The sequence below is a fragment of the Conger conger genome, chromosome 17 (assembly GCF_963514075.1).
Source record: "Conger conger chromosome 17, fConCon1.1, whole genome shotgun sequence".
Lineage (NCBI taxonomy): Eukaryota > Metazoa > Chordata > Actinopteri > Anguilliformes > Congridae > Conger > Conger conger.
In genome coordinates, this window is record NC_083776.1 from 27435521 (window position 1) to 27456838 (window position 21318).

Sequence of the window (21318 nt, forward strand, 5' to 3'; positions counted from 1 at the left end):
AAGTTGAGCAGCGTTGCTCTGAACTACTGTGGACAGGCATGGTGTAATCACAGGAAGGCTTTGGGGATTTTGTACTTTATTTGCTTGTACATACAGCAAATGAAAAATAAAGTGAATTGTCACCCAACCTGGCAAAGGAGAAGCCTGAGGGTAAGATTATGTCATACAGATACTGCCACTGTGCTTTCAGAAATTGTTCTTACAGGCCTCATAATGTCTGCCCTTTCATGTCAGTGTCAGGGCCATATTTACTAAAGGATTGCCACTGCTCAGAATCGCTATGAGGAAGTCATTTGTTGGGATTAGGTGACTCTGCGACTTTCCTGTAGATTTATAGGTCAATCTATTAATGCATAAGTAGGCTATACCTGGTGATAACACACTAAAGCCTCCTGAAACTCCTGAAACTCCTGAAAGCAGGTGGTAATTTGTCTGTTTAATATGGCCTATAGTTCACACACAGGATGCCAGAGAAGGGTGTCGGAACCCAGGCAGCACAAACATTCCTTCTGAACCTGTCACTTTATTTATTTTCTAGTAGACTGGCCTATAATATGAAATTATCTTTGTAGGCGCAACAGGCTAAGACGCAACAGACTCGCGGTTGCAGTTCGCTGCAGTTGCACACCGGGGACCGGGGTTCGATTCTCAGTCCTGCCAAAAGCCAAGTTTGGCCGGCTCACGTGGAGCAGCAATAATTGGCTCCCTGCTCCAGAGGGAGGGACTTGGCAGGGTTAGTAGATAGCCGCACTAACAAGCACCTCGGGCGCCTCGGAATCACGGTTACAGCTTGGGAGGCGAGACGGCTTGAAGAAGGCGTGTCGCTCTCCTGTTGGCCGCCGAGAGACGGGGTGTGAATCAGACGGGGTCCAATTGGCTACCAAATTGGGAGAAAAAGGGAAAAAAATCGGATAAAAAAAAAAAAAAAAAATCTTTGTCAGGACGCAATAGCCTACTTTTATTGTCATCGGCTATAGTTAGTTTAAACAATTGTCCTGATGTGTTGAGCAGGGTATTGAGAACAATTGAGTACAGTTTTTAGATGCTCCAGGGCCTTCTCTCACCAAAATTTCATCCGCGTCTATTCTTTCCACCCCCACAACTTTTAGCAGAATCTTCCACCTGTTGTTCTATCGGTGGTAATATAATGTCCTAAGTTGGACCACCACTGGTGTCTTTTGCCCTAGTAAAGTTTCTCTTTGGTACATTGCCTAACATCATGACATCATTTTTATTGCAAATGACCTGCTGTTCGTTTTATTATGCCTAAATAATTCATTTTGCATGTGATGTCACTCCAATTGTCTCTGTGGGTTTTATATTCCTATGCTGAAATACAGTGTGAAGCTGTAGCTGTACGTTGTTGATCATTGCCTATATGTCTTCATCTGTAAATGTAATTTTTTTTTATTGTGATTTCCTCACTATATATTGCTTTGTATCCATGTCTTATGGAAATATGGACCTGTAGGCGGGTTATTGATGTGTTTCGCCTACCACAAAATTATGAATGAGGGCATTTCATTTATTCAAGTCTTCATAAATCAGTCTGTGATTAATGTGTTGGTTTCTGCAACTGCAAATGAGTCACAGTTTAACTAGCAACTTCTTCCATATTAAATCTGGCCCTTAGTAGGGTGAATTCAGATAATTTGAGACAAATCTTTGCAAATGCTGTTTCTGAGCCTTCACCACCAGAAAGTGAAGTGTCCCTAACTGCCTGACTTCACCCTGTAGCCGATATTAAATGTATTGATATTAGATTGTTTTGTTTTTGGACATTGCATGCTCAGATTTGAATATATTACGGCTGGAATGGATGGACTTTAAAGGCAGGCCTTGGCTTTTATGGCCATTTTATTTGGGGATGAAGGTCGACAAACCTGGATGCAATTTGTTGTTCGTCAGCCTTTGATATGTAATAACATTTATTGTACGGGGTTTTTCATTGCTCTCAGACAGAAGTTGTAATCGTGTGTGTTTTTTTCAGTTGAACTGAATCTGAAACTCTTTCAGGACTAAAACGGGGCACGATCCATTTTGTTACTCAGCATTTGGATGAGCCGTTTTTGAGTGCTCTGTATCTGCATTTGAATAAGAGTTTCAGTGGATCAGTGTGTGTATGCAGTATATGCAATTTTTTTGGGGTAGTGTGTGTACACATCCGTTTATATCAGTGTTTTCTCTTGCCCCTTGATTGTGTGTTTGGATCAGATTTTTTGGGTTAAATGTGTGTGCACATCTTCTTCGGCACTCATGTTTGTCGGGTGCAGTGTGTACTTGTGAATGTGTGCCTCCAGTGTGCAATTTTGGGTTGAAATTATTGTGGACTGGTGTTTGGAATAAGAGTTTTTATGGTTCTGTGTCTGCATTTGATTCAGTGCGCTCTCTTAAAACGGATGATTTTTTTCCCAACGCATAAATTGTATATTTGCTAGACAAAGGTAGTAACTTTGACAAAACTTGTTGAAAGTAACACAAAAGTAGTAACGCAAAAAGTGTGCTGGATATTAACACATCCTTTCTGAGAGTGTATTTTCGAGATCGGTTTCTGTGTAACAGTCTCTCCTGTCCCCACCAGGAAAGAGATCTCGAAGGTGATGAAGAGTTCCTACCTGCGGGGCCTGAACATGGCCTCGTTCTTCGTGGCCGGTAAGGTCATCGTGTACGTGACCTTCGTGGTGTACGTGCTGGTGGGGAACACCATCACAGCCAGCCGCGTCTTCGTGGCCGTGTCGCTGTACAGCGCGGTCAGGCTCACCGTCACCCTCTTCTTCCCCTCCGCCATCGAGAAGGTGTCTGAGGCGCTCATCAGCGTGCGCAGAATCAAGGTAACCTTCCCCAGCAACGTCCTCCCGTTCCTTCTTCCTAAACCACACCCCCTCTGTCAGTAAAGCCCCCTGTCACTCACTTCCTGTGACCCCTCAGACAGAATCAGGGGCCAACACTACAGACAAGGTGGTTTAATGGGGCCCCTCAGACGGTGGCAGGCCCACACTACAGGTGCTGTGCTTCGATCTGAGGCCTTTTTCTTCTCAGCAGTGCAGTTTCACATCTCTGAGGCGGTTCTGGGAAACGTGGTTGAATTGGAGAAGCTTGTGAGTTCTCACAAGTCTTGCCGCAGAGGCCCAGCTCTAACCTTTGAAAGGAAGACAATCTGTGGGAAACAACACGTTTTTGCTTTGCCGTGAAGTCCACGAAAACACGTGCCCCAGCCACTCGACCCCCAGACTTCCACATTCATTGACTGTGACCGCTCAGAGGAGGGAGGGTCGGTGCCTGCAGTGTGAGAGGCCCATAACTGCCATATGCTGGGAGATAAGGGCTGTGGGGAATGACTGATAAGCACTCAGTCAAACAGGTCTCTAATGGCGTCGTAGGGACTGTAGGGCCGTGCTGTTACAGAGGGTTTGCCGGTGCACTCTCTCCATGGGGGGCCATGTTGTTTCAGTGAAGCCAGGCGGTGCCTCAGGTTCCAGCAGTGTGGGTGGAGCAGAGTAATCTCTCTGTGATGGGCTCATACAGAAAGGCTGACAGTACGCCCATCCTGGAGCAGCCATGATAAACATTTGGGAATATTGACTTTCCACACCTTACTTCCCCCATCCTTCCTACCAGTTGGCAGAGCACATTGTGCTGGTTTACTGTGGGGTCCTACTCTCTGGCCTCATTGCATGTTGTTAGGCTTATGTAAGTTTCACATTTAGTGTTGCATAAAGAGGCTGCCAATAGCACTGGTGCTGGGTACATCACTGTCTGCAGTGCCCTTTCAGTGTTATGAATGGTAAAGGTAATGAATGTGTCAGTGTTGGGAGTGAATGAATCTGTGTCGGTGGTGAATGAATCAGTGTTGATAGTGAATGAGTCAGTGTGAATGAGTCGTTGTGAATGAGCTGGTGTTGGTGGTGAATGCGTTAGTATTGGTGTTGACTGTCAGTGTCTTCCACAGAATTTCCTCCTCCTGGATGAGACGGTGAAGCAGGGAGCTGAGCAGGGGGAGAAAAAGCAGGATCCCACAGTGGAGATGCAGGATATGATCTGCTACTGGGACCCGGTGAGACCCTGCCCATGGCACCATGTGTGCTGACACTGAGACTGGGCATTTCATTTAGCCAGCTTCATGATAAATGGTTGGCATTTATATAGCGCCTTTATCCAAAGCGCTGTACAATTGATGCTTCTCATTAACCCATACACACACTCGCACACCAACGGCGATTGGCTGCCATGCAAGGTACGAACCAGCACAAATATGTCTAAAAGCCCTGATGTAGCACTGAGTCTCTGGTGTGCCAAGACACACACACACACACACACACACACTCACTTGCTGATGCGTTGTGTTGCAGACCCTGGACGCTCCGACCCTGCAGAACGTGTCGTTCACTCTGAAACCAGAGCAGCTGCTGGTGGTCATCGGACCTGTGGGGGCAGGAAAGGTCAGAGAGCTAATTCTCTTATCATTCTCTTTGCTCATAGTATTTGCTCCGTGTTTATATTGATATAAGGATTTAAACATTTGTTGTGTAGGCTAGTATAGCTGTATCTATGGCAACTAGCAAAGCTTTTGCCATAGATATATTGCTAGACATACAGTATATTCATATAAGTGTACCGTACGGCTGTGGGAGTGTGTTGCGGTTTGTTAGGCAGCCTGTATACAGGTCCTCCCTGTAGCTAGGGCTTCAGTTTCTGGCCATGGAACATGGGACTCGGTACTGTGACCCCATGTCTGTGTAACCCTCTGCTGAGTGAAGTGGACACATACATAAGGATTGGCTGCTAAAAAAAGACATACTATACATACTTCCCTCAGGGTAGAATGGCAGCACCCCATCTCAGAGTGAAAATTATGATCTTTACCTATTCACCCCCGACCCTCCCACCCCTACTGCTTTGCGATGAACATCCACGGCTGTGCAAAGCGGTTGTCCATGCGTCACCCAGGTGGGTGTCCTGGGTGTTACACATTAGCAGATTAGTTAAAGCTGCTATATAAAGCAGCCCAATGTTACATAAGGCCCAGCAGGGCGGTGTGTTAAAATGGGCAGTGGAAAAAGGGGGCAGGCTTAATCCTCAAAATGGAAGTATCAGGCATGCCCAAACAGAACACCTGCTGCAGTGGAGTGTGTCAGCTTTCCAGCGGCCCCCAGCACCCGCACACACCCCCCCCCCCCACCCCGCCACCCCTCGCTCTGACCTCTGACCCGCTAGCCGCCAGCATTCCTCCCGTGAGCCTGCGACTCGCATATCCAGGCCCAGCGCAGGGAGGCGCGTCAGACCCATTACAATCTGACATTTCAGCCCCGTGCCTCTGCCCCTCTGTCTCCCTGTGTCTCACTGTACGAGACCAAACACCAGTGTGTTACTGTGTGTTACCATACACCAGTGTGATACTGTGTGTGATACCAAACACCAGTGTGTTACTGTGTGTGATACCAAACACAAGTGTGTTACTGTGTGTGATACCAAACACAAGTGTGTTACTGTGTGTGATACCATACACCAGTGTGTTACTGTGTGTGATACCATACACAAGTGTGTTACTGTGTGTGATACCATACACCAGTGTGTTACTGTGTGTGATACCATACACCAGTGTGTTACTGTGTGTGATACCATACACCAGTGTGTTACTGTGTGTGATACCATACACCAGTGTGTTACTGTGTGTTACCATACACCAGTGTGTTACTGTGTGTGATACCATACACCAGTGTGTTACTGTGTGTGTTACCATACACCAGTGTGTTACTTTGTGTCTATCGGGACCGTAGAACAAGCAAACCCAATCACAGTATGTTATGTTCCTGTGTTCTGTCTGTTAGTTTATCATTGTCTATTATCGTTATTCTTGTAATTTATTCTTTTTCATATTCTTTTTCAAGAACTATTCGAGTGTTTACGGTAGTTCTGGGGTTCAACCTTCCTTCCAATCTTGCATTCCTTACTTCCTGCTTTTTCTCCATTTCATGTTTGTACATAGCACTAATATACTAATCCCAACTAACATAGAAGTTGTACAGTACTAATTATACTAACACACTAATATGTTTGTCAAACTAACAAACTAACATTCACTAGTTTTGGGTATTTGTAATTTAAATCACTTAACTAACTTACTAACGCATCTCCAGTTTCAATTCTGTTCTGTAACTCCATCTCCCTATTCTATCACTGATTACTTGCTTAGTTTCAGCAAAGTATTCGCACCTGTCTCTCCGTATCTCTGCATCTCCTGATTCTCTGCAATTGTCTGCTCCCTAGTCCGGAGCCGTTTGTATTACATGTGTGTCTTTGTGAATCCAATCCGCGTTTTCGTTTCCCCGTCGTTATTGTGCTATTCCCCTTTCATGTGTCTCACCTGATGTTTATTTGTTAGACCACCCTCACTCCCATGCCCCTCCTAGTTTGTCTCATTCCCCTGTGTATTTATACCTGTCATTTTCAGTTGCACGCTGCTAGTTTGTCTTGTCCTGTTTTTTGAGCCTTTTTTCCTTCTCACAGTTCTAGCCTCCTTATTCCCGAGCCTTGTTTCCTGAGCCTTGTTTGTTTTCCCGTGCCTTGTTTGTTTGCCCTTGCCGTGTTTCTGTTTGGATTTCCTGTGTTTGACCCCTGCCTGCTTCCCTGGACTCTTCTTTGGTTGTTGTGGATATCTGTACCTCTGCCTTGTTTGACTGACCCCCAGGTTTTTGACACTGGCCTGTTTTTTGACTCCGTTCTGTCTGCCCCTGCTCTTGCTATTAAACCATTTTTTCTTCACCCCTGTCTGCTTTTGGTTCCTCTGTTCCCTCTGGCGTAACACAGTAATCCAGAGGGCAGAGAGTTTGTTCAGAGTCTTTATTATAATATGCAGGTCAGACAGGCGAGGGTCAATATCCAGCAAACACATTCAATGGGGATAAGGCAGTTCGTAATGCAGAGTCCAGGCAAAGGGTCAATACTCCAGCAAACAGGTAGAACAAGGATAATCCAAATCGTAATCATGGTCACAGGCGAATTGTCGATAACTGACGGGCTAAACAGACAGAAACAGAATCCAAAAACAAAAGTCGAGGTACAGAAACAGGTCGATAATCTACGGTTCAAAATCAAACAGACGGGATAAACAAAACAAAAGTCGGGGGCGAAACTGGTCGTAACAGGTATCAATCAGAAAACACTGGAAGGTATGGAGTTGACACATAACAATCTGGCAGGGAACTGAACTAACAAAGGGGTTGAAATAATACAGGTCACGAGAGGGAAACAATCACAGGGTGACAGGGTGGTCACGGTGTGCAGAGAGGTAACAAAAATATGGAAACGCTACATAGACACAATACAATACATAGAAAACACGTGTCCTAACAGTGTTGTGTATGTGTTACACTGTACAGTGCAATGTACATTACTGTATTATTTTTTCTCAGTCCTCGTTGCTGAGCACGATTTTGGGAGAGCTGCCACCAGAAAAGGGTGTGGTGAAGGTGAGAGGGGCCCTGACGTACGCCTCCCAGCAGCCCTACGTGTTCCCTGGAACCATCCGGAGCAACATCCTTTTCGGCAAGGAGCTCCACCCTCAGAAATATGAGAAGGTGCTGAGAGCCTGTGCGCTCACCAGGGTAAGACACAAAGTCACGTCTGCAAGCTCACAGCCTGGGCTCATGCACACACATACACGAGCACACACACGACACATGCATGACACATGTATGACACATCCTCATGGTCTGAGACTGTGGGGTATCTTCTCATGGTCTGAGACTGTGTGGTGAGGTATATTCTCATGGTCTGAGCCGGGTGGTATATTCTCATGGTCTGAGACTGTGAAGTATATTCTCATGGTCTGAGACTGTGTGGTGAGGTATATTCTCATGGTCTGAGACTGTGAGGTATATTCTCATGGTCTGAGACTGTGAAGTATATTCTCATGGTCTGAGACTGTGTGGTGAGGTATATTCTCATGGTCTGAGACTGTGAAGTATATTCTCATGGTCTGAGACTGTGAAGTATATTCTCATGGTCTGAGACTGTGTTGTGAGGTATATTCTCATGGTCTGAGACTGTGAAGTATATTCTCATGGTCTGAGACTGTGAAGTATATTCTCATGGTCTGAGACTGTGTGGTGAGGTATATTCTCATGGTCTTGAGACTGTGAGGTATATTCTCATGGTCTGAGACTGTGAAGTATATTCTCATGGTCTGAGACTGTGTGGTGAGGTATATTCTCATGGTCTGAGACTGTGTGGTATATTCTCATGGTCTGAGACTGTGAGGTATCTCGTGGTTTGTTTGTTGTGTTTGTTCTCAGTCTCACTGTGGGACATATTGCCCTGTTGTTAGGACATGGAGCTTCTGCCAGACGGAGACCTGACAGTGATTGGAGACCGAGGGGCCACTCTCAGCGGGGGACAGAAAGCCCGCGTTAACTTGGCCAGGTATGCTCTTGCCAGCCAATCACAGCTTGAATCCTCTCATGACCTTACAGTCACTGAGTAGTGACTTATGGTTCTTTCCTACTGGAGGAACCTTTCCCAGAAGGTTTACCACCTCCAAGAACACAGTTTGACTTTTTCAAATTATCCATCAATTTCCTTCAGCCAATCACAGCTCCATCAAGTTCCTTCAGCCAATCACAGCTCAAATTCCTTTCAGCCAATGACAGCTGGAATTCTGTCAGTCAATCACAGCTGAAATTCTGTCAGTCAATCGTGGCTGAAATCCTTTCCGTCATTTACAGCTCTAGTCCTGTAAGGTAATCACAGTTCAAGTACTGACAGCCAGTGAAACCCAGTAAGGGGAAATCAACTTTATTGTGTTGTAGCAAAGTCCCTTTGGCCTAAATGGTTCTGGAAACTTTGCCAGCTTCACTGGTGCCACCATATTCTGGCATGAGTCATGATGCTGTGAAGAGTGTACTGTAATGTGATGCAATGTGCAGAAGTACATACAGTAAGGAGTAAACAGAGTGCTGTCTCCTGTCCAGAGCGGTCTATCAGGATGCTGATATCTACCTGCTGGATGACCCCCTCAGTGCTGTGGATGCTGAGGTCGGAAGACACCTGTTTGAGAAGTGAGTACTGAGAACAATTGTGAAGAGAAGAGGAAGTGTGCATGCGTATGTGTACATGTCTGTTTGTGTGTGACTATTTGAAGGTATTTTTGTGAGTATCTGTACCCGGACATGTTTGTGTTGCATGCAATGTGTTCTGGCCGTGTCACTGTACTGAACGACTCTGATACTCTACCAGGGGTAATGTGATGTAATGTGATCAGGAAATCCTTGAAAAGGCATTCATTATTTGGAAACATACGGTTTTTCGGCCTTTAAAAGTCAGCATGGGAAACCATGTGAAGTATTTGTGGGGTGTAATGGAAAGCATGTAGCGGAGATTGTTTGGGTAGGAGGTTAAGCAGAAGCCTGAAGTCATGAAGTTTTCAAAAACAATTGAAAGGGTAGCCTATTTGAAAGATTTACTGCCCCTTGCAGTAGTCATGGTAACCAGGCCAGGAGGCCCCCTGGCTGAGCTTCAGCTGTGCAGTTGTGTAGTTATGTAAGGTCAGTCGCTCTTTCCTGAGCGCCCGAGTATCGCTAAAGGGCTAATTCCACATTCCATAAAATTGAGTGAAAATGATACTGGAGGATATGATTGTATTGCATTGTTTTATTTTGGTTGTCGTGTTTTGCTTTGAGCCTGTTGCTTGTTTGAATGTATCCATTGTGTGTTTTTTTTTGATGGCTCCTGTGGTCATTTTGATTAGCTGTTGTGTTAGTTGTGGTTGGTGTGTGACTCTTCTTTTCGCTGGTAAACTGCTGTGTGGTCATTTAGGTTGGTTCTTGTGTTAAGTGAGGTTTTTGTCTTCTTGTTTTAGCTGGCTCTTGCATGGCTGTTTTGAGTAGTTGAGTTACTTGGTTATACAGCCGGGTATTGCAGTTTCGGAAATCTATATTTTCCCCATTATTCATAGTCTACTGCTTGTCAATTGTTTGTTTGAAAATGTAGCTTGTCATAAGCTGGTCTAACTGGATATGAGCTGGTCAACCAGCATGGCCAAGCTGGTCATAAAGCTGGTCTAGCTGGGCATGAGCTGGTCAACCAGCTATATCATGTTGTGCTGGGAGCTGGTCTGAAGTGGTCAAGCAGCTACCAGCTATTTCAAAACCTAGCTTGAGCCGCTTTTTTTCAGCAGAGGTAGCATTGAAAAGCCGCATTGGTTTATACGAGTGTCACCCTGCCAGTTAACATGTTTTTTACATTACATATAAATGTTTGTCATTTGGCAGACGCTTTTAACGAGGGCATAGGTTCTTCCACAGGTTAAAAGCATCAAATCCATAACTAGCACAACACGCATGAAGAGCTGTTCTAAACAAAAAGACCCGAGTGGCCCTGCTGTGGTGCAGGGAGCAACCGTGTGCCAGACATACCCTCTGTTACCTGGCAGGGTGTGTGTGCGTGCGTGTATCTCAGTGTGTGTGTAGGTTTGATGATTAGTGCTTATGAGATGTTGAAGGGGGGGAAGGAAAGGTGTGGCACTGGCATTGTTAAATGCAGAGACGCTGAGTGTCCAGGAGTTAGGTAGGTTTCCTCTACGTCTTTAAGAAGTGCTGGCCTCTCAGGATGGACACTCCCTGCAGGCTGTACCAATGGCCATGTTTCCCGCCAGCAGTTCCCCAACTCTGAGCCCACAGGGAACTGCCTAAAGTTCACACACTGGCAACTGGTAACTGGCTGGCATTTATATAGCGCCTTTATCCAAAGCGCTGCACAATTGATGCTTCTCATTCACCCATTCACACACCAACGATGTGGCACCAACCAGCCCGTCAGGAGCATTTTTGGGGTTGGATGTCTTGCTCAGGGACACTTCGACAGAGCCTGGGCGGGGGGGGGGGGGGGGGGGGATCAAACCGGCAACTCTCCAACTGCCAGACAACTGCTCTTACCGCCCCACTGTTTCCTCAAACACAATTTTGTATACATACTGTAGGTTGATAAAAAGGTTGATTTAAATTAAATGACAGTTTTGGCAGCAAGCTGCCTTTGTCAGTGCTTTGACACAGCAGTTATCTCACCTTGCACATAGCTGACTGACAATGACACACCTGAGACCTTCCCTAGAGCACATGTAAGAAGGAACATGTTTTCTGTGACCTGCCTTCCCCTCTGACATACAGGCCAATGGGCCTGAGGTGATGAATTCCGGAATTTTCACATAGCTAGGTGTGAGCTCACCTTGAGTGTCCTACTATTATTCTTAAGAATCGCTGCGTCATATTTGAACAGAATGTTCTTGTGTGTCACTTTCTGCTGTTTGGGCAGTCAAGGGCGCTGGCTCGAGGTTTGCACTGCTCACCTGTCTGTTTGTCCGTCCATCTGTCCAGGTGTATCTGTGGAATCCTGAGGAAGAAGCCGCGCATCCTTGTGACTCACCAGCTGCAGTACCTGAAGGCCGCCGACCAGATCCTGGTTCTGAAGGAGGTGCGTATATGCTGAGGAGCTGCTGTCTGTACATGCCTGTCAGTCTGAGTGTGTCCCACTGAACCACATACCATGTTCATGCATGCAGATGCAACACAATGACTCTCAGCCAGCAATAAGTACTACTACTAATAATAATTATAAGCTTTATTTTTACAGCTCCTTTCATACATAAAATGTTGCTCAAATTGCTTTACCATTCAGTCAATTACAAATAATTATAAAGTGAAGACATTGCAGATAAAATAATAGCGAAATAAAACAACAAACACTGGGGTTGTGGAAATATATCCACATAATGAACAAATAACAAGACAAGACAAACACTTTCCTTTTCTCTGTGCCTCCCTCGAGGGGGATGACACTGATTGTGGGAACATGTCATTCCCAATAACCAACCAACAAATAACAGAACACTGCATGCCAAATAAAGACAAAAAAGAAAGGGAGAAATGAATAAAAACAGTGATAAAAACAGTGCTCAAAATAAAAAGCAAGAAATGAAACTAAGCTGCTTGATATTACTCGAAGTAAAAAGCAAGATATACAAAAAAAGAAAAATCAAGAGTAAAAACAAAGTACTTTGTATTAAAAACAAAGCAAACGTTTTAAAAGATTATCATTTTAAAACTAAAACAGTGGAAAATATGCAATAAGAAAAACCAGACATCCAGCGACCTCCAAACTTATGGAATGTTCTTACTGCAGGCTTACAAAAAGGCTTTTGGGGGGATTAGAATAGCCGGAAAAAAACACCACAGCCAGGTTAAAGAGATGTTTTTAGGTGTTGTTTAAAATTTTAAACAGAGCCTGCCTCTGTTTAGGTAGGGTATTCAATAATTTGGGAATGAATAAATTTTCTTTTGGGTGTGGTTGTGAGTATTAAGAAGACCTGCACGAGAGGATCTTAGGGCATGTGAGGGAACATAACATTTATCGGTGATGTAGGCCAGTCCTAAAGCATTGAGAGCTTTTTTACATGGAGAAGGGCTTTAAATTCAACTGTAGTAGATACAGGAAACCAGTGCAGTGAAACTAAGACTGAAGTCATGTGTTCTTGCTTTTTTGTTTTTGTTAACGGGGGGCAGCCTGTAGCGTAGTGGTTGTGGTAAATGACTGGGACACGCAAGGTCAGTGGTTCTAATCCCGGTGTATCTACAATAAGATCCGCACAGCCGCTGGGCCCTTGAGCAAGGCCCTTAACCCTGCATTCCTCCAGGGGAGGATTGTCTCCTGCTTAGTCTAATCAACTGTATGTTGCTCTGGATAAGAGCATCTGCCAAATGCCAATAATGCAATGTAATGTTAACAGTCTTGCAGCAGAGTTACATTACATTACACTACAGCTATTTAGCAGACGCTCATAACATTTGGCTTTAACATTTCTGTCTTATCCTCATTTAGTTTTTAGAAAATTATCACTCATCCATTTATTTATTGCAAGCAGACAGGCAGTCAGGGAGCTTAAAGGCCCGGACGCACCAAACCGACGGTCGGCCGCGGAGCGCCGACAAAGATCGCCTCGCGTCGATACGCGTCGTTAATGTTGGCTGTGCCGAACACACCGCAACGACGGTCCGCCGACGGCCGAGTTGCACGTACGTTCTGCGCCTGCGTGAGAGGTAATAACTCTCCACACCAGCAGGTGGCGGTAGTCTGTATTTGTCTTTCAAAAAATGGAAACCAGAAGACTGGGGAATGCACTTGCATTGCGTTAGACCTAGAAGCAGCCATTGTCTCGCTCACACCAAACAGTTTGCAGCAATTTCCTTGTTCTCTCGCTATTTAGTAATACTAATCGAAAATTATGTCTGGTAGTGATAGTAACTTTGGAATGGCTTGCTTTCGTCGCTTCCGTTTCTCTTCTCATGCACTGATTCGCTAGCTGGACAGCCAATCAGAGAGCTCTCTCTCATCGACTGCTCCGGGGGCTCTGACACCGATTCAACATGTTGAATCGGCGTCGGAGCCCTCCAAAACACGCCGACGGAGTGTCGGCGCGCGGGACACACCGGAAAGACTCGGCCGACAGGGCGCCACCGACGTCCGATGGCCGACCGTCGGTTTGGTGTGTCCGGGCCTTAAGGCATCTGCAGATATGTCATCATAGCTGTGGAAGCTAGCGTTATGTTCCCTAATGAAAGCAAAAAAAAAAAAAAAAAAGGTGCAAAGCAGGTTTTCATGTTTCTCTGACACATGATCTCCATAATTAACATAAAATTTAATTCCTGTACTGTCTGTTCGAAGCCAGTTTAGAACACAATCAGAGAGACCAACCCAGCTCAAGAAGATTTAAGATAATTCCATGGTCTATTCTGCCAAATGGCGCACTTAAATCTAGAAGAACCAGATAAAGAACCAGAAATGAAACCTTATTTGCATCAGTCCTAGATCATCTCAGATCACAAATTATCTTAGTGAAAGCAGTCTCTGTGATATTATTAGCTCTGAAAGTATTGTTTTCATTTAAAAAGTGGCTGAAAAAAAGTTTTTATAGTATCTTGCTTAAATAGGGAGGTTTGAGATTGGTCTGTTACTGCTTAAAACTCCAGTCTAAGTTTGGCTTCTTCAGTAGAGGTTTAAGAACAGCAGTTTTGGGGAAAAAAATCCAGTTTCATGCGATGTATATTAATAATTTTCAGTGTGTAGAGGGAACAGAGTCAAGGCAGCAAGTGGATACTTATAGCTGCAGTCTTAAACTGTTCTGACATGTAGGCAAAATATAAATATGCATTGGCAAAGGTACAGCACACTTTTGTCTTAATAAAAACACAGGCACACACCCACGCACCAACAAACACACGCACTCTCACACATCCGCACACACGCACTCTCACACACACACACACACACACACACTCTCACACATCCGCACACATGCACTCTCTCTCACACACACACACACACACACACACACACACACGCACTCTCACGCATCCGCACACATGTACTCTCACACACACACAGACACGCACTCTCACACAGCCACACACATGCACTCTCACACACACACACACACACTCCCTCACTCTCAGGCAGGCTGGGTCATAGAGGTGACTCTGTCCCCCCCCCCCCCCGCAGGGTCACATGGTGGCGAGGGGCTCGTATTCGGAGCTGCAGCGTTCCGGTCTGGACTTCACCTCCCTGCTGAAGCACGAGGAGGAGGAGGAGGTGCAGGGGGTGGAGCCACGCTGCCGCACACTCTCCCAAACCTCCATGCGCTCCCAGTCCTCCTCCCTGTTGTCCGTCAAAGACGGGGCTGACCAACTGCCGGTATGGAGCACTCCCGCACCCCCTCACTTCCTGTCCAAACCTTCCATGCCAAGAGCACTTCCTGTACAGTGCCCTGTTAGGACTAGGGCTTCCTGACGTTTAACGAAGTACAGCTCTGATATAATCTCTGAGACTGTTGCTGTGTTGTTCTCAAAGATAGCTCTTGTTCGGTTAAACCGCTTTCATATGGAAGTAATGACCCGGGTAAAAACCTGTGCTCCTTTGGTGTGAAAGAGTCTACCCACGTTATCTGACCTGGGTCCTCGGCCCTGCTCACAACCTGAGATTTATATGGGTTTCAGATGGCAGGCTTTGCTAGGGAACATGGCTTAGCACCCGGCACTTACCCGTTTCCATAATGTGAATGGGTCAACCGCGGGTCGAACCATGCTCAATATCCGGTGTCAGCCCTGTGTTTTGTTTGTGAAAACAGCACTATAGTGCTGATACAGGAGGTGAACAAGGCGTAGGTAATGACTCATCACTGCCACAAGAGGGCAGCAGTTCCCTTCTGTTAAAACAAACTTTTTGTTTGTTACTGTAGATCTGTTGGTGTGCTTCCATATTCCTCACATATTTCCCACTACCTTTAACAGGAATTCTCCACACAATTATGACTGTCACATTCAATTTAATTTGAAACTAAATGAATGTGAATATCTCCTTTTCGTAGCTGATTATTGCAAATTTGACCTTTCTTGTTTTGGTTGATGGGAGGTGACGGGGTGTGGAGTTCGCAGCAGGTGACGGGGTGTGGTTTTGCCTCGTTCTGCAGGCGGAGCAGGTCCAGTCCGTTGCCGAGGAAACGCGCTCGGAAGGGAAGATCGGCCTCAGTCTGTACTGGAAGTTTTTCAGGGCGGGAGCCAACACCGTCATGCTGCTGCTACTCATTGCCCTCAACATTTTTGCTCAAGTGAGACCCGTTCCTGAGCGTGTGTGTATATCAGCACACGTGTGTTTATGTCAGTACAGGCGTGTGTATGTGAGCATAGGTGTGTGTATATCAGCACAGGTGTGTTTATGTTAGTACAGGCGTGTTTATGTGAGCATAGGTGTGTGTATATCAGCACAGGTGTGTGTATGTCAGCATAGGTGTGTGTATATCAGCACAGGTGTGTGTATGTCAGCATAGGTGTGTGTATGTCAGCATAGGTGTGTGTATATCAGCACAGGTGTGTGTATGTTAGCACAGGCGTGTGTATGTGGTGTGTGTATGTTAGCACAGGCGTGTGTATGTCAGCACAGGTGTGTGTATATCAGCACAGGTGTGTGTATGTTAGCACAGGCGTGTGTATGTGGTGTGTGTATATCAGCACAGGTGTGTGTATGTCAGCACAGGTGTGTGTATGTCAGCACAGGTGTGTGTATGTCAGTACAGGTGTGTGTATGTGGTGTGTGTATGTTAGCACAGGTGTGTGTATGTGGTGTGTGTATGTTAGCACAGGTGTGTGTATGTGGCGTGTGTATGTCAGTACAGGTGTGTGTATGTGGTGTGTGTATGTTAGCACAGGTGTGTGTATGTGGTGTGTGTATGTTAGCACAGGTGTGTGTATGTGGCGTGTGTATGTTAGCACAGGTGTGTGTATGTGGTGTGTGTATGTTAAGACAGGTGTGTGTATGTGGCCCACAGGCGTGTGCAGCGACCTTTTGTCATCTTCATGTTTTAATTTTTTGTTCTTTTCAGGTCTCATATATCCTGCAGGACTGGTGGCTGGCTTACTGGTGAGAAACTATTAAAGTCACATGCTCATTCCCATATACTGCCAGCTTCATAAACAAATCATACTAATAAATTGTATATTAATAATAATTGGATAATAACCTTGCTGTATATGTTGAAATTAGAGATGGGTGGTAATATCAGGGTCATGTTTGTATCGGCCAGTACATTTTTTTAATGAACTTATCGCCATTGGCCTGACCTACAGTTTTGGCTAAGTTCTTCATTTTTACCAGCCAAACTCAGCAGCAGAGAGACAGAGTTTTCCAGCTTTCTGAATAAAATGTATTCCTTTGTTTTCTTAAGTTACTTGAAGTCTGATTTACGTTGATTGGGTAATGTAACTATAATGCATTTATACATACACACACACACACACACAAACACACTCAGGGGCCTTGAGAGCAGTCCTCATGCATTGTATCCTTTGACCAGAGGTGTTGGTGTCTGCCTTCAGTCACTTGAAGGAGATGGCAACCCTGCATCAACAAAGTAGAACACTCAAGATGAAGGATCTTTAAACTACGTCAATTCGTTTTTTCTTTTTTTAATCTCAATTTTTCTTAAGAAACATCTCTCCTTCAGCAGACCTCACAAAATGGCTGTCTATGAGAGAAGGTCACGCTGTCGGCTCTCGCACTAAAGGCCCCACATACGCGATCGGTTGGATGTATGCCGGCTTCTTGCGTCTTTGCTCCTTTGATTCACACTCTTGTGTGATTGACAGGTCCTCAATGCAGGAGAAGCTCAATGTCACGGCAACCGCTGCTCATTCCAACGGACTCAATCAGACCCGAACGCCGACTGAAACGCTAGACCTCAACCTCTACCTGGGGGTTTACACAGGTGAGTTGTGCCTTTTCCAGAGCTGAGAACCTTCCAGACAGAACACACACTGTTGCTCTCTTGTCCTCCATCTTTTCCCCTTTCTCTCTTCTCTCCGTCTCTTATGTCTTTCTGTCTCTATTTCCCTCTTCTCTCCATCTCTTATGTCTTTCTGTCTCTATTTCTCTGTGTTCACTCTCTGTTAATGCTTGTTTATATTTATAAATAGTAAGTGGTATAGTTATATTTTGTCTGTTAGGATGTTGTTTTGCATCCCTAATGTCTGTTGTTTCTGTTAGAATGTAGAGTGATATTAAAATATTGAGGTTGAGGTTGATTGGTCTGATGTGTGTCTGATAGTTTTAAATGTTTTGTTTTATTGGACTGATGTGTGTTTGATAGTTTAAAATTGTTTGGTTGATTGGTCTATTGTGTGTGTGACAGTTTAAAACGGTTAGTTTGATTGGTCTGTTGTCTGTTTGCGCTCCTCAGGATTGACGGTGGCCATCATCGTCTTTGGCTTCCTGCGCAGTCTGCTGTTCTTTAACGTGCTGGTGAGGTCTGGGCAGGCGCTGCACGACCGCATGTTCCAGTCCATCCTCCGCACGCCCATCCGCTTCTTCGACATCAACCCCATCGGTGAGCCCGACACGACACACACCACTCTACTCCACGCTCTGTCCTCTGCCCCTCTACAATCACTGCTCCCAGTCTACTCCACGCTCTGTCCTCTGCCCCTCTACAATCACTGCTCCCAGTCTACTCCACGCTCTGTCCTCTGCCCCTCTACAATCACTGCTCTACTCTACTCCACGCTCTGTCCTCTGCCCCTCTACAATCACTGCTCCCAGTCTACTCCACGCTCTGTCCTCTGCCCCTCTACAATCACTGCTCCCAGTCTACTCCACGCTCTGTCCTCTGCCCCTCTACAATCACTGCTCCCAGTCTACTCCACGCTCTGTCCTCTGCCCCTCTACAATCACTGCTCCCACTCTACTCCACGCTCTGTCCTCTGCCCCTCTACAATCACTGCTCCCAGTCTACTCCACGCTCTGTCCTCTGCCCCTCTACAATCACTGCTCTACTCTACTCCACGCTCTGTCATCTGCCCCTCTACAATCACTGCTCCCAGTCTACTCCACGCTCTGTCCTCTGCCCCTCTACAATCACTGCTCTACTCTACTCCACGCTCTGTCCTCTGCCCCTCTACAATCACTGCTCCCAGTCTACTGCACGCTCTGTCCTCTGCCCCTCTACAATCACTGCTCTACTCTACTCCACGCTCTGTCCTCTGCCCCTCTACAATCACTGCTCCCAGTCTACTCCACACTCTGTCACTCTACAGTCCATACTTTGTTTCCCCGCACACTGTTTACTATTTAGTGCATACTACTAACCTCATTATACTAATACCTGTCCTTATACAGGATGGGAGCTCTCTGGATACACTGTTGTTTGGGCCAGTTCAGGTTTTACTAGAAGCAGTTAAATAGTGGGTGGAAGAACATTTTTGGCTTTGTGGTGACCTGAGTGTTATATGAGGGTTTAAAATATTTTTGCACATTAGAAGAGTAACCTAAAAATGTTAACCGCTTATTATAACACAGGAAAAGTTCAGGAATTGTTGAATTCCTCAGGGAACTGCTACTTCTTTTTCCCCCACTAGAGGGCACATACTGCTAAGATTTCGAGCCTGGAATTTGATCAGTCTAATAAATTGGTTCCTCCTTAACTACACTCCCGCCTTACAGCAAAGTAGCCGTATGAAGGTGAATTGTTAAACCAAGTCCATTTTGACTTCCTCTGCTCCATCCAACTGCATCAGAAAAGTCTAATTATCAGGTGTTGCTGGGGGCAAGCCAGATTGATCAATGATTCCACTTTTTAGTAGTCTTTAAGTTTGTTAGTCTGTACTATGAGGCATGTGTTGCTTGGTGCAATCATGAGCTCATCAATTGAAAATTAAAGGTTCTATTTCATCACCCACCTGTTTTCAAAATTTCATTAATAGTTCTTATTTGATGGATGATATGATCCCGGGCAGGAGCTGGATATTTACTGAAGTGCAGTGATCCTTCTGCCATTCCAACTGTATTACCGCCTCCACTTTCTCTTCTCTCTATCTCTAGTCCCTCATACAGTACTGTACTGTTGGCACTGTACCGACGCTTCCAAGGGGCGTGAAGTGATAAATAAAATGTATTGTAAATTGGAGTGGGTGTTTGTTGTGGTGGTGTTTTTCATGAGCGTGAACAGTAAGGTAAACGGCCGTATCGCGCGTGTGGCTGTTTGCCGTAGACACTGGACCCGGTGACACACTGGCGTTTGGGTGGCCGGGTAAACAGAGGTGGGTTTGCCCTGTCTGTGAAATCAGAAAGCTCTGATTGCTTCATTAGCTTAGTGGGCTGTGCAGCTGTTTGAACAGGGCCGAGTGGAAACGGGAGACTCAGTCTTAAAACAGAGCAAACACCACGGGCCAGATATCCCACTCACGCCTTTTATCTGCGCTCGACAAGCAACACAATACGCCTCGCTGTAGCAGTACAGGCAGTTTAAATAAGCATGGCTGGTTCGCACCCTCTGCGTTAGTCCTGGTTTGGACTCGTATAAATTGCAATACATAACTGGAAACATCTGCTTTTGTCTATCTGCTGTGGGCCTAACGGGTTGCTGAGTGGTATTCATTGAGACCTGACGAGTTGAAAACACAAAACTAACATTTAAAGCGCACTGTAAATGGCCGTGCCTGGAAAGTGTGCCACTCGTCTGGCCTTCTTAGTCATGGTGATGGAGGAGGTCTGTTAACACAGTTACCAGCTCAGTGGACCTCTGACTGTGAATCAAGGGGACACTTCTTCAGGAACATGAACATGAAGGATGATCTTGACTTGTGGGAATTGTAGTCAGAGTATGTATGGTTTTTAGAGTAAATGATTGAAGGATGGACAGATTTGAGGATGTTTTTAGGTTGGGTATCTGTAGTGTTTAGAGCAGGGGTCTCAAACCCCAGTCCTGGACGGCAACAGTGTGTGTTGGTTTTCGGTGTATTTCATTTCAATGATTGGCTAAAGAGTCCCTTGTTCTGAAGGCCTTAATGGGCCGCTGACTGAAAGGAAACCACAGATACCTGCAGGTAACGCATCCAGCCAGGACTGGACTTTAGAGAGGAGCAATTATTTGGAACTCTGCAATGAAAGCATCAGCTGGTTAACAGTTAAGGTTCGATTTTATATATATATTTTTTTTTCGCCTTTATGTGGTGTGGTGCGTGGCGTCTTATCCAGGCTGCATCCTCAGGCACTGCGTGTAAAGGGCGGATCTCCTGCACGCGTTAATAATGCAGCGGCCTGTCGGCTCTGGATGCGGGGGAGGGAAACTCGAGGCTTAGCGGCCCCTGCTATCAGGTGGCTGTTGTGTGGCCGTCGGCAGCCATTGTGTGCCTGTGCCATGGCCCAGTTACTGAAGCCCAACATCACAGCGGGCCTATCAAAGCGTCTCACGGAGAGAGCCGCTGCTAGGAACGCGTCTAACGGACAGAAACCAGTTAGCGTTTATTGAAGCCGCGATGGGAGAGCGTCTGAATGTTTCTGCTGTTTGATTGTGGAAGTCTTGCGGAGAGGAGCTGTTCAGCTGTGGCAGCTGCTGTGTACAGCTGTGAAAGCTTGTGCTCGCAGAATAGACAGCCCCAGTCCTGGGCTGAGTACTTTATCTGAAATACTTTAACCTTTATACCTCAGTGAAATTCACATAGACTACTGCTTACCTTTTTCAAGCAAAATATTTCACCACTATTCTGAAAGTCTTCTTTTGTATGGTTCTTACTGTGCTGGGTTAGTCTTGCCTTGAGCAAGCCTCCTGATGAGTGGGTAGGCCTTCTGAGTTTATTATTCCTTTATTCAACGTCGGTGCATGTGCCTGTGCCTGTGTATGGGTATGTGTGTGTGTGAGTGTGTGAGTGTGTGAGTGTGTGTGTGTGTGTGTGTGTGTGAGTGTGTGTGAGTGTGTGTGAGTGTGTGTGAGTGTGTGTGTGTGTT

The 21318-nt window shown here is 45.7% G+C and overlaps 1 protein-coding gene across 1 annotated transcript in view; it reads left to right on the plus strand.

The window, feature by feature from the left end:
* The window catches only part of abcc4 (ATP binding cassette subfamily C member 4 (PEL blood group)), a 59775-nt gene that overhangs the window by 14907 nt on the left and 23550 nt on the right, over positions 1–21318 (plus strand). The window contains exons 8-19 of the mRNA XM_061226813.1: positions 2582–2831; positions 3950–4054; positions 4350–4439; positions 7413–7604; positions 8327–8421; positions 8970–9056; positions 11370–11466; positions 14548–14739; positions 15515–15652; positions 16424–16461; positions 17187–17305; positions 17777–17923. Of these exons, the coding sequence (XP_061082797.1) occupies positions 2582–2831; positions 3950–4054; positions 4350–4439; positions 7413–7604; positions 8327–8421; positions 8970–9056; positions 11370–11466; positions 14548–14739; positions 15515–15652; positions 16424–16461; positions 17187–17305; positions 17777–17923 (1550 nt within the window). The remainder of the gene's footprint in view (positions 1–2581; positions 2832–3949; positions 4055–4349; positions 4440–7412; positions 7605–8326; positions 8422–8969; positions 9057–11369; positions 11467–14547; positions 14740–15514; positions 15653–16423; positions 16462–17186; positions 17306–17776; positions 17924–21318) is intronic.